General features: G+C 52.4%; 5 protein-coding genes across 5 annotated transcripts; 2 read left to right on the top strand and 3 right to left on the bottom strand.

The window, feature by feature from the left end:
- Positions 1-2,133: 2,133 nt before the first annotated feature.
- LAJ45_10278 (uncharacterized protein) lies at positions 2,134-2,580 on the top strand (the record flags this gene model as incomplete). The annotated part of the gene is made up of 1 exon (XM_046119805.1): positions 2,134-2,580. The coding sequence occupies one exon, from the start codon at positions 2,134-2,136 to the stop codon at positions 2,578-2,580; it is 447 nt and encodes a 148-aa protein (XP_045966942.1).
- A 1,663-nt stretch (positions 2,581-4,243) lies between these two features.
- On the bottom strand, positions 4,244-4,564 carry LAJ45_10277 (uncharacterized protein; the record flags this gene model as incomplete). The annotated part of the gene is made up of 1 exon (XM_046119804.1): positions 4,244-4,564. One exon carries the CDS (start codon positions 4,562-4,564, stop codon positions 4,244-4,246), a length of 321 nt encoding a protein of 106 aa, XP_045966941.1.
- A 358-nt stretch (positions 4,565-4,922) lies between these two features.
- Positions 4,923-5,510, bottom strand: LAJ45_10276 (uncharacterized protein; the record flags this gene model as incomplete). Its single annotated transcript, XM_046119803.1, has 1 exon — positions 4,923-5,510. The coding sequence occupies one exon, from the start codon at positions 5,508-5,510 to the stop codon at positions 4,923-4,925; it is 588 nt and encodes a 195-aa protein (XP_045966940.1).
- A 1,254-nt stretch (positions 5,511-6,764) lies between these two features.
- On the bottom strand, positions 6,765-7,524 carry LAJ45_10275 (uncharacterized protein; the record flags this gene model as incomplete). The annotated part of the gene is made up of 2 exons (XM_046119802.1): positions 6,765-7,088; positions 7,138-7,524. 2 exons carry the CDS (start codon positions 7,522-7,524, stop codon positions 6,765-6,767), a joined length of 711 nt encoding a protein of 236 aa, XP_045966939.1.
- A 3,283-nt stretch (positions 7,525-10,807) lies between these two features.
- On the top strand, positions 10,808-11,785 carry LAJ45_10274 (uncharacterized protein; the record flags this gene model as incomplete). Its single annotated transcript, XM_046119801.1, has 1 exon — positions 10,808-11,785. The coding sequence occupies one exon, from the start codon at positions 10,808-10,810 to the stop codon at positions 11,783-11,785; it is 978 nt and encodes a 325-aa protein (XP_045966938.1).
- Positions 11,786-12,292: the final 507 nt, after the last annotated feature.

Genomic DNA, 12,292 nt, shown 5'->3' with positions numbered 1-12,292 from the left:
CCCACAACCAATTACAACACGACGCACAGCTATGATACCATGACATCAATCCTGACCTCGGGACAAATCACACAACCAACACCCCCCGGAGACACAGAAGAACCTCCGGAACGCTCCGGACGACACCCCCGGATTTCTGGGGGGGGTTTTTTTTTTTGGTTTAATTCATTAATTGCATGAACGGATTTCTGGGTTGATAGCATGAGATGAAGAAGTCAGTTACAGAACTCTAGGAGTTTCCCGGTGGTGTTCCCGTACAGGACGAGACGAGTCGTGGTTTACAACTGCCAGTTGGTTGCGCTGGTTTGCAGGCACAGGACCGGATTACTGATGCAATTGGCTTCATTGACCTTTCGATGTGAGTTCCATGGATAACCAGACTCAATGGGTGAGTAGATGTTATTTCCGGCGGTAGGAAACGTTTTTGTCTTAGTACCAAGTTGTCATCCGATGTTCTGATCACAGCAAGTCATCCGTCACGCTCGAATCATGACACATCACTCGCCCAATCGCAAGATATCAAGACAACAACAGGTAATTCATCTGTCGCGCCTTCTTCATATATCCTCACCAGTGATCTACATCACAAATAGACACACGCCGGGCAGTCATCTATTCCAACATTTATCAAATCAACGTCACATCACCTCCGGTTTCAACCACCAGGAATCATCCAAGATCCCCAAAGCACAGCTACTCACCCGTTACACCCCCCGTTGTCTACAACCACCGGCTCCCCTCATCATAATAAATCATCCGAAACACAATCACCCATCAAACCTGGTCAAGAAATATCACTCCAATTCCAACCACCACTTGCTCACCTGATCTTGGCTCATAATCCATCCCATCACCGTGATCTCAGCGCCACGTGCCCTCACTCGAGACGGCAAATACAGCTTGTCACTCGTTTCCTTACTTGAAGCACCAATGAGTCCATTGGTGCTCCTTGGTTGATATCTTTGTTGACCACTAGCAGACATTACTAGCGCGGCTACAACTGCACCAACCTCCGATTAATGACATCTATCTATACACTCACCACTCCCCCCCGGCGCAATAGGAAAAACTCTCCCTCCCCAATTCTACCCCACCGGCAGACTATATACTCCATCTTCGCTCTTGTCTCCCGTCGTCAATCACAAACCCCACTCGCGCCTTGGCGTCACGTGCACTGTTCGGTTTGGGGCATGAGATCTCACTCGGCGTTGCAGACAGAAAGACCCACGGAGATCCTCCCTGAAGAACACACACCTCTAGAAACTTGTCCATTTACACTGTTAACGAGCACATTCCAGAGAACCGCCAAGCCAAGTCCCGCGCCGCATGCCACAGCCGGTGGGGATGTAGTAAATATAGAAGCCGCGCGGCGGAAGGTGTTGCTGGCCGATTATGTAAGGCGTCGGGAATGTTGGGTTGCGCTGGACTGGGTCGGGTGGTGGAGGAGTGGTGATTGTGGTGTTGTGGTTGTGTTTGGTGTAGGTGGGTTGTGTACCCGGGGGTGGGGGTGGGGATATGGGAAAGTGTATATAAACTTCTGAGTAGCTATGTAGTTGGACTCGGACTCGGACTCGGGTTGAGGGAATGGGTTCGCAGAGGCTACGGAATCACACTGCGACACCGATACTTCACTGATCTTCCTCCGTCTGACACCTCCGGGGGAGAGAGAATTCTCGGAAGTGTCGGCCTGTGGGCTTTCTCCTCGTCACCCTTCCTCAAGTCTGCATGCCACAGATTGCACGGGAAAAACGACGCCTTGAAATACGTGGTGTTCCGAGCGAGGTGAGCCTGCCGCTCGGTCGGGTTGTGGAGGAATAAAGGGGAATGAACAAACCTCCGGGCCCGGTGAGAGGCCCAGCAGCACACCACCCGCCAGCCACAGCCACAGAGCAATAGCCATAGCCGCGACAGGCCACATACCAGACTTAGGGGTGAAGAATAGAGATTATATTACAGCATTTATCTCCCCTCTTCTCTTCTTCCGTTTCAGTCACCCAGCGTCATCAAACCATCATCAAACTCCTTTAAACAACATCAGGCCGGACCTGTACCCACATTCTTTTACGACCAGTCCCAACCCACACAACGCACCACACACATACACACACACCCACGCCACAAAACCATACAACCATGCAGCTCCCCCTCCTCCTACTGCTAGCCCTCACAGGCATGCCGGCCACCGCCACCGTCAGCGCCCATGCCCTCCCCACCGAAAACATCGCCAGCATCACCCCCCGCTCCCACCCCTACCCCGCCACCGCGCCCTCCACCACGCCCATACTCCACCGCCGCAGCCCTGCCCCCGCGCCAGCACCCACCTCCCGCAAGCTTGCCGCCCGTGCACCATCGCGGAGGCCCTCCCGAAGCAGCGGCCAAGCCTTGCCACCACGCGCACGGCAGCGCACCGCATCGCGCCGCGTCAGAACAATGAGCACGCGTCGCCCGCGACGGAAGCAGAAGGCGGCGGGGATGGTGGGGCCGGAGATGAGGGGGTTGGGGATGTCGGGGCCGGGGGCTGGGGGGAGTGGCAGGAGTAGGGGGCCAAAAGGGTGCCGGAATTGTAGAGGCCCGAGGTGAGAGGAAGCGACAGTTATCGCGGCTAGATGAAGGGGTGTGGGGATGATTATGGGAAGGGGAGGGGAGGATGGAGAGTGTGGCGGGTGGGTGGGATATGTAGCTGTAGTTATGTATGTGTGTGGTGGATAAAATTGAGCTTGCTGTTAAATGATGTCTTCAGTCTCACAAGGCCGGAGGATGTACAAGTAGCTTCAGGGAGGTTATGTGATGAGATAGGATGTGCTAGAGACAAGGGATGCAATCCTCCGACTACGTATATAGCGGGAGCAGAGATATTCGGGTAAAGATCATTTCTGAGTTATCTGTCAATGCACCAGGGTCTCCGGTGGTTAATTTACCGACTACCTGGTTTAAACTATTTGCACTAAACAGTTTAAATAAATAGTTGATAGGGTTCTTACCTCCTCAAGTAAACTGTTACGGGCATCGTGGGAATACGGGCAACTCGAGGTGATAGGAAAGTGGCCCGGGCAAGATAGGAATATTCCTAGGTGGCGTTGCAGATTGCTGAGGCGCCGAAGTTCCAAAGTGGCCCATTCACTTCGGAATATACTCTCGTGATGCAATTGTTTCCTGGGTTGCTCTTGTAAAGTTCTTATTTCCGCATCGGATTATCGTGCAGGTTTAAATCTCATACACTTCATCTTGGTGTGGGCCCCCCCCCCCGAATGTAGAAGGAGAGACCTCACGAAAAATATATTTTTTGATAAAACGAGTAAGGTTGGACCGGTTTTCTTTCTCTTTTACCTCTGTCTAGTGATTTAGCACTATCGCCATAATCCCATAACTTAAGTAGAGATAAATTGAGTACCTGAACTTAGTCCAGCAATGATCACATCACTCTTCATATCCCTTAGTGAACAGGCCACCCTAGGAATTTGGGCACCTGGGGGAGAACGGGGGCCACTTAGGAAGACCCCCATTCTGCCCGGGCCATTTTCTTATCACCTCGAATCCCCCGTATACCCACATGGCTCGTAACAGCTACCTACAAGAACCTGAAACCACGGTCTATCGGCCAAACCGATTCAAATAGACAAGATGAAGAGTTGGTGCAGTTGATAAGGCTTCACAGTAGATATTAGCAGTTCGTACAGTTTTATCTATATTCTGAACCTGTTTGTACCGTTGGAACCAGACATCGCAATAGATAGCATCCAACCCGGGTATCACCAGGATAGCACCCGGCGGGTGTGGGTTGGGTACGTCTTTTTTTCAACAGGTCGGGCCGGGTGTGGCCTAACCTTTGACCCGGGTATACCCAGACATTTCACACGTGCGAAAAAGGCACTTCACAATTAAAAAGAAGTAATATATCTCAAATCCCAACTATAGTAGTTTTCAAATATGTCCGAAATTATATGAAAGAAATAGTATACACCGAGATTTATACTCATATAAGAGGCGGGTTTACTCGGGTAAATCACCCATGGGTTGGGCCGGGTTGGGTACACATCTTCTGAGGCCGGGTCGGGTTGGGTACAGACTCTTTTAATAGCCGGGTGTACCCATTGAAATGTCTGGTTGGAACCCCTGCCGCGCACTACTCTGGCCTTGTTTCTCCGGAAAATAGAGTTTATAGAGAGATTTCGTTCAGTCGCAAGATGACTACCAGAGCCATGATGTGACAGGATTCATTGACAAGACAGAATACGTGCACGATTTACCCCCCCTCCCCCGCTCCTCGCTCCTCATCATTATAACTCCTCATCATCCGCACCCCGTTATAATTGCGAACCATCTTCGCCATCTGCAAGGGCGTAAGCCCATTCCCGCCCAACAACCGCCTATTCGCGCCCCAGTGGAGCAGCTGGGTGACCATGAACCCGGTGCTATGAGGATGCAACATACACTCATGCAGTGGCGACCACCCCATCCCCTCGCCATCCCCCAATTCATTCACGTTGGCCCACGCCTCCAGCAACATTTCTAGTGCCTCCATCTTCCGCTCCCTCACCGTCACTTGCAGTGGCGTCGCCCCCATTCTCGGCCCACCACTTACCCACCCCGCCTCAATCAACACACCCACAATCTCCGGTCGCTCACGCACCGCATAACAAATCGCATCTTCACCCCCCCCTCTCCACCGTCCCCCCCGCCCCCAGTGATCAGCACCTGCACCGACTCCTTACACCCACCCCGCAGCGCATGGTACAGCGCTGTCCGCCCCCGGTAGTGCATACAACCCACCTGTGCCCCTGCGTGTAGGAGCACATCGGACATTCCGCAGCGTTCCGCCCCGCAGCGTAGTGCAGCGGCGGCGCATGTGGATAGGGTTGCTTCTTGACGCTGTAGTCGGGGCGAGCGGCAAACAGCGCGGATAGCAGCCCAGCACGTTGCAGCTAGATTATAAGCGCCATATGCTCGGGCGTGAAGGTGGCCCCGATATCGAGCCCGTGGGTGAAGTTTGTTGGGGAGTTGCGGCGGAGGGACCATAGCATGACGTGCTCTCCGGGCTGCGGGATTGAGTTGGTGAGCTGGTGCAGCCGCAGGTGGTAGAGAGGGTGATTGCGCAGGCGGGGTTGGAGGAGGGTGCAGATAGGGAGGAAGGATGCGATCTGCGGGAGGAGCTCGGAGAGGAGGGAGAGGAGCGTGGTGCGAGGTGGGGGGGCGGGCGGGGGACTTGGGCAGTGGGAGCTGGGGGGGGTAGAAGAGGTGGAGGAGGGAGAAGGGGGCTTCCAGGATGTGGCGGGGGTAGGGGGAGAGGTCCAAGAGCTGGAGGAGGGAGGTGGTAGAGAGGGCGAAGGGGTTGATGATGCGGTGGGGGTACACCGGGGGTGTTGGTGGTAGTGGGGAGGATGCAGAATGGCGAGCGCTGGATGGAAGAGGAGGCAAAAGCGTTTTGGATAGTTCAATCTGGGCGAAGACATTCGGGCGGGCGTGATTTTCTGGTCAGTGGATGTTGTTTGTTGGTCGGTGAAGGTTGGCATCGGGCGATGGTTTTCACAGCCTTGTATTGTTCACACAGATGGAATCGCAGACCGGTTTCCAATGTGGCTGGGTACGTGGCCTGCTGTGCGGCCATTGATGAAAATGGGTCCATCATTCCCCGAGGCCACTAGCTATAAACAACATTCAGGTGGCCAGAGCTTTGAACCGTTCAAACAAATTTTGATTTTGCACCAAGGCTTGACTGGACACGACCGAAATGAATCAAAATGGCGGAGAACTGAACCGACCGACGGTTCATATTGTAGGGTGCTTGTGAGGTCTTGGAAGGCAGGGTTTCTAGCGGTTTACCCGGTATCTGGTTTAAATTGGTTTAACTGAACTGTTTAACCTAATATTTGGTGCAGTTTGTATCTCCCCGAATACATGGTGTTGACAGCCTAGAAACCCGCAAACCCGCCTATACCTACGGTTTCAATGGTTTGTGTACAACTCATGTTCCTGAGCTTGACACCCCAGTTCCTGAGCTCGAACACGTCACTTTCAAAGCTCTAACAAGCTGTTGGAGAACATGAAAGTTATTTCTAGGACTGTTATATGGTTCGAACGCCAAGACACAAACCACAGTTTAAGCAGTTAAACCCGTACAAACTGTGGGCTAGTACACTTTGAGCTCCTTGATTTAGTAGTCAGTGTGGTTTTGTCCTATATCACAACCAGTTTCTACCGTTGGAAACCCTGACCCTTATACGGGACGTGTCGACATTTGCGAAACGATTGGTTGATAGATCTATTCCTAGACAGAGGCCCTCTTTATCAACCTACGGGCCCAAACAAAAACCGCATTTCCACAGCTGTCATACCCCGTCATATAGATGTCTGTCAGTGTCATATTGACGTCCTTCTGATATTTCCATCGGTGTTGATGATCAGCGGGATCAGCAAGATCTACAAGATCGACGCCCCTCTGTTGGGGAGCGGTGATTTTTCTTTTTGCTAATGGGACGGCGCTGGTTGGGATAGAGCCCTGATACATTCAATCTGACGGTTCTTCGTTCATCGAACTGTTTGGTAGGCAGACATGGAAAAAATAGTACCCCGTCATCACTTCTGCACGTCATTAACCCTTAAATTCTACATTTCCTATAAGGGTAATCCATACAATCCAAACTTTACAATCCCTATGGTAGGTACCGCTGTAGAGGTTATTCTATCATTTACCCTTAATTTCACATACGACAATAAAATGTAGCCCACCAACTCGCCCCCCTATCTGGCGTGAACCCTTATATAGGCTACCCTGATAAGGAGATCCGACTGTACCGACAAGTCTTCAACTTCGCCACCGCCGCCGAATTCACCTCCTTCATCGCCAGGTGCAACGGTGTGATCCCCATTTGCCCCGTGTAGATCCGGAGATACCAGCCCACCGCACTCAGCACGTCAATATTCGCGCCCTGCTGGATTAGTATGTCCATCATATCCTCCCTCCCCTGATGTAGCACGCACTCATGCAACGGCGGCCACCCCTCCCACTTGCCATCCCCAACTTCATCCACCGCCGCCCACGCCTCCAGCAGCTCCTTCAGCACCTCCACATTCCCCACCCGCACCACCACCTGCAATAGTGTTATCCTAGTTCTCACCCAACCCCCCCTCCGTCCTCACACTCGGCGTCCGGAAGCCCTTCGGGCCACCACTTGCCCACCCCATCTCAGCTAACGTGCCCACCATCCCGGGCCTCTCGCGCACCATGTAACACATCAGGTCCTCATCGCAGGCCCTCAGCACCCTCTGCGCCCCCGCCGCAATCAGCATTTTCACTATCTCCTTGGACCCGCCGCGCAGCGTGTAATCCAGCGCCGTGTACCCGGCCTTGTCCAGAAGGTCCACCTTTGCCCCCGCGCGCAGCAGTATACCCATACATCCCACACAGTTCTGTGTCGCGGCGTGGTGCAGCAGCGGCAGCTGATGGCATGTTGATGGGTAGTTTGGGCGCGAGGCAAACAGATCGTACAGCAGCGAAGGATGGTGCAGTGTGATGATAAGCGTCATGTTCTCGTCCCCGAAGGGGTGCCGGGAACAAGGCGGCGGGAGAGCATCAAGACCTGGTCTCTGTACTGTGGGAGTGCTTTGTTGAGTTGGTGGTGGAGGAGGGAGCGGAGATAGCGGTTGCGGACATAGAGGTTTAAGTGTTTGCGGACAGGGAGAAGGGAGGCGATGTCGAGGAGGATCCCGGGAGAGAGGGAGAGAAGCTTAGAGGGTGGGGGGACGGCGGCGGGGAGGCACGCGGGATGGGAGGGAGGGCCATCGAGGACAGGGAGAAGGGAGATGGTGGTGGGGTTGGTGATGTGATAGGAAGGTACCGGAGGTGTCGGTGCTGTGTCGTACCCAGCCAAACTCCTTGGCACCAATGTTCGTACCTCACGCAGCTTCTTCGGAGTTAGTATGGAACTAAAATACCCCCAGATAACAATGCCAACAGTAAATTATTCAACTCCTCTCTGGCCTATGTCTTAAAAAATATTGGCGTTTCAGTGGTCAGAAAGTGGGTATCAAAATATGTTTCTGGAATACCATGCATTTCCTTACTTCTCATGTCGGAGTTAAAATTACCTTTCCGGATGCCTTTTGGTGCATGTTCTGGAATTCAGTTCTCAATTCGATATTTGCCAAAAATACAAAATAATTTACATGGAAAAGACAGAAAACTCCATCTAAATACTCTCCTACTACTAATTGTAAGACGGAAAATATTATCTTATTCCAAATTATGTGTTTTTAAATCGGGGTTCTTAAAAAGCCCCCAGGATTACATATATGTATTCATGGGTTGACGCAGCGGAACCGCAACAAAAAACCTGAATCACCCGAATCCCCAACCAAATCTCACCCACACAATTAGGATCCCTTATAAACCAGACTATCTATGATGGAAGTGCACACACGATTTTTGATCAATGAGCACACCTGATTATTGACCAATCAGAATTATGGAAAGTCTGGGCACGAGAGAGGTGTCGCTGGTCGCGGGGCGGTTGTAAAAGAGCGGGCGGCGAGTAGTGGATGATCCATAGAGCGCTTTCGAGACTTATATCTTGGCCAACACATTGCGATGGGTTTATGTTTCTGGAACTCAGTGTATGTAGTTGGTTGGACCTCAGTGGAGGTTGGCGTCTAGAGCCATGTGTTGGTCACAGATGAAGCCACAATCCGGTTTCGAATGTGGCTGGGTAGGTGGCTTACTGCGTGGCCTGATGCACGATTGATGAAAATGTGTGCAATAAACAACGTACAGGCCGGAATTTCGAACAAATGTAAAACTTCTAATTTTCCACCAACCCTCGGTTGGACTGGAGGGACATGAACAATAATGGATGAAAGCTGAACCCACCGACGGTTCATATCGCAGAGCGCTTATGAGGTCTTGTAAGGAATCGTTCAGGAATTTTTAATCAAAGATGTTCTGGGCTACGGTCTCTCAACCCCTTTCGCCCAAGCCTCAAACCGATCTAAACCAAATCATGGGAAGGCGAAACTGAACCGAATATTCTTTCCCAACAGTTGTAAAGAACCGGTTTGCCCCAGCAAACCGAGGAACCCCTAGAAAAACTAGCACTACTACGACCGTATATCAATCTTCGGATCCCTCCACTGTTAATAAAATAATACTCAACAACTCCGAGGGTGCTATTATTCCCACTGTACGATTAGCATGGAACAAGAAGTAGACACACAGAGTGGCCATATACGCACATTGTAAAGCCCTGGGAGCGTACCCGATGATTCATTTGTACCCTGAGAGTCCTCAATACACACAAACCGCCATCCAGACACAACTGTGCCCTCTCAAACATAGCCATCCCATCCAAACTTCACCCACCACCCCCGCCCGCGGCAAGCACAAACCTACATCGTACCGGCAGAAATAGGGCAATACCACCTACCCCCCCCGCTCTCCGTAACCCTTGTGAGCGTGTCACGTGATGCCTATCATTCGTGGGGTGTGTTCATTCCATACCGAGCGCGGGGAATGTCGTGGGATGGCCGGCGGGAGGAAAGCGGCCGAGTGCGGAATCTGCGCGGGCGGTGGCGAGAGATATGGAAGCCGCGAGTGACGGATGGGCTCTTTTGCCTTCTGGGGAGCGGAGGGGAAGGGCGTGTGTGGGCGATTGTGTGTGGTTGTGTGCTTAGTAATTATGTGCGAGCTAAGGGGTAAAGGGATGGATTAGTGATGGTGCACGGTTTCGGCGGGAGGGATAACCGATACTCAGAATCCTCTGTGTGGATTACATAAGTCCAAGTCTGGGCTGACTGGAAAAGTGCCCAGCCACATACAGGGAACACTAGCCCGGAATCGAGTGTGGCAGCTTCTGCGCCAAGACGTTGAGCATGGGACGGTGTCCCGATGGCAGCACCGGCATATCACAACGAACTTTACGGTCCGCCACAGGGGGTGCGGGGATCTGTCCGGCTGGTTATTTCAGTCGCTAGCGAGTTGTGTCTGGCGCGGGGCTGCCCCTCTAGGGTGGCATATGTGTGCTCGAGATTTGTTGGTAAAAGCGGTGAACGATCCCCGGATGCCTTTTTTTTCTTTGTTCAATTGATATCCCCGGAGGTCTATATGGGTATACCAAACTGGGATCTCTCTTGGTAGGATAATGGCCATCAGCGGACTCTGAGGTTCCGCTCTTGATCTGGCTCCTTGATGGATGGAGTTCTTTTAAAATGTTTCGTGAGTAAAGTAGTCCATCCAAGAAGTGAAATATATACCACAATTGCCAAGTTTAGGTCTGTAAAACGACGGCTGACGGTGTGTAAGAGGTATTTCAGATCAAGTATCGTTTCTGATGGTGCGGTTAGGAGGCTCGGTGGAATGGACATCCTTAAATGCTCTACCAGCGTGTCAAAGAGGACACCCGTAACTCTGATTGAACACATTGCTATAACTACAAAGAGGTCCGCAGAGGCTCATGGCGCACTTTTATCATTTTCAATACACTACTTGAGCGGTCTAGAAATCGTCAGGGCCTTTTATGCCGATTATCTAAACCATATATATAACCCATGTTTATGTACACCCCGCTAAGTCAGCCGGGGGAGCGAACTGTTCGAGAAAAGAGATTACCACCTGGTTTCCGGAAACCTATTACGCTGATCGTATTATTCTAGCAACGACGAACACGTTTCAGTCAAGAATAGCCTGCTATTAACTGTCTTTTCCGCCAGCAGGAAACCACATCTCTATACCCGATGAAACCACGTTACCCCCACCCTACGACCCCATCACCTCTCCTCCCCGTGACCCCGCCCCCTCACTCCATACCCTCCCACAACCATGCCCCCAATCCCCTCCAACACTCCCATCCACCACACCATCCACGTCCGCCCCCCACCCTGCAAGTTCCTCGCCGGTCCCTGTTTCTGCACGCACCCCGCCACCCCTTCACCCCCACCATCCCGTAATGCAATGGCCCCCACATATACCTACACCCCAGACAGCAACGTCCAAGGTAGCAAAGCTGCCAACCACATCCCCGGCGACCTCCCCATCCTGCGGTCACCTATGCGCCCCACGCGCGGCAGCAACTGGCGGGACCAGGTGCGGCGGCAGGTGGCATATGGGCAGGCTGCAGCTCAGGGATCGGGATCGGGATCGTGGGACGAGGTGATGGGTGATGTGTCTTCGCGTATGATGGGCGGGGAGAGGGTGATGCGGAGACGGGTACGGGTGGTGCCGCGTGATATTGGTACTCAGGGGAAAGGGGTGACTGTGGGTAGTGGTGGCGGTGGTAGAAAGGAGGTGGTGGGGCGTGATGAAGCGGGTGCGATGTGGGTGGATGGGTTCTATAAGGTGTCAGCAGCAGTGGAGAAGTATGCGGGGGCAGCGGAGGCTGGGGCGCGGGGTATCAGCAACAACAACGGCAACGGCGGGGGACAGGAACACGAGAGGCAAAATGCGGATAACGGAGATCAGGAACGTACCTCCGGTAGGAGGGAAGAGGCATCGAAACCGACAGACGCCGGGGTGTCTGGGGCCGCGAATAAAGGCTATATATATATCTCCAGCTCGGAGAGCGAGGATGAGGGGGAGTCAAGTCGTGGTGGTATCTGCTCAGGAACTATCTCCCCCGCGCCGAATCCCGGGCGTGAGGATGAGACAGGGAGCATCTTTGACCTCCCGGCCGACTACGTACTACCATCTGGTGCGGAACCAACAGTGAGAGAGAAAACGCAAGCACAAGATGAGAGGACACTGGGGATGATGCGGTTCTTGAAGATGAGGAAGGCGGCGTTATTCAGTGAAGGAGGGTAGGGGGTGCTCTCGTTGCTTTTTTGTGAGGCATGTTGATATATTTGTATGGGGGAGATTGGCGGGTTGCTGTGATTTGACTTTTGTCTTGTAGGGGGAGGCGGTGCGGAGATTGATGATCGTTTCATGTGCTGTGGTATTATCGGTGTTTTAGTGCTTGCTACATATATTCGTTGCTTACTTAGAATTGGCATCCTAGGACAATTGTTTCTGCTATACTCAACTTGCGGTGAAGGGTAACTTAATAGGATTTTTATGGTTACAGGTTCTTGAACAAGGCCAGCCAGCACACAGGAACACCAATCATCCCTCCCTCACCAATCCTTCCATAGAACCTGGCACACCGCTCCCCCCCCCCCAAAAAAAAACATTTCAAGTGAAAATAAAACTGAAAATGAAACCCCAGCATGCAACCCGCCTCTAATCCACAGAGACGCGGTGTCATACCGTAAAAGAGACACTACCTATTCTGTGAGTGACCTCTACTCGAGGTATCCTGGTTCGTATAGT

Source organism: Morchella importuna (genome assembly GCF_003444635.1).
Source record: "Morchella importuna strain M04M26 chromosome Unknown Morimp01GS044, whole genome shotgun sequence".
Classification (NCBI taxonomy): Eukaryota; Fungi; Ascomycota; class Pezizomycetes; order Pezizales; family Morchellaceae; genus Morchella; species Morchella importuna.
This window is presented reverse-complemented; position numbering and strand designations above follow the sequence as displayed.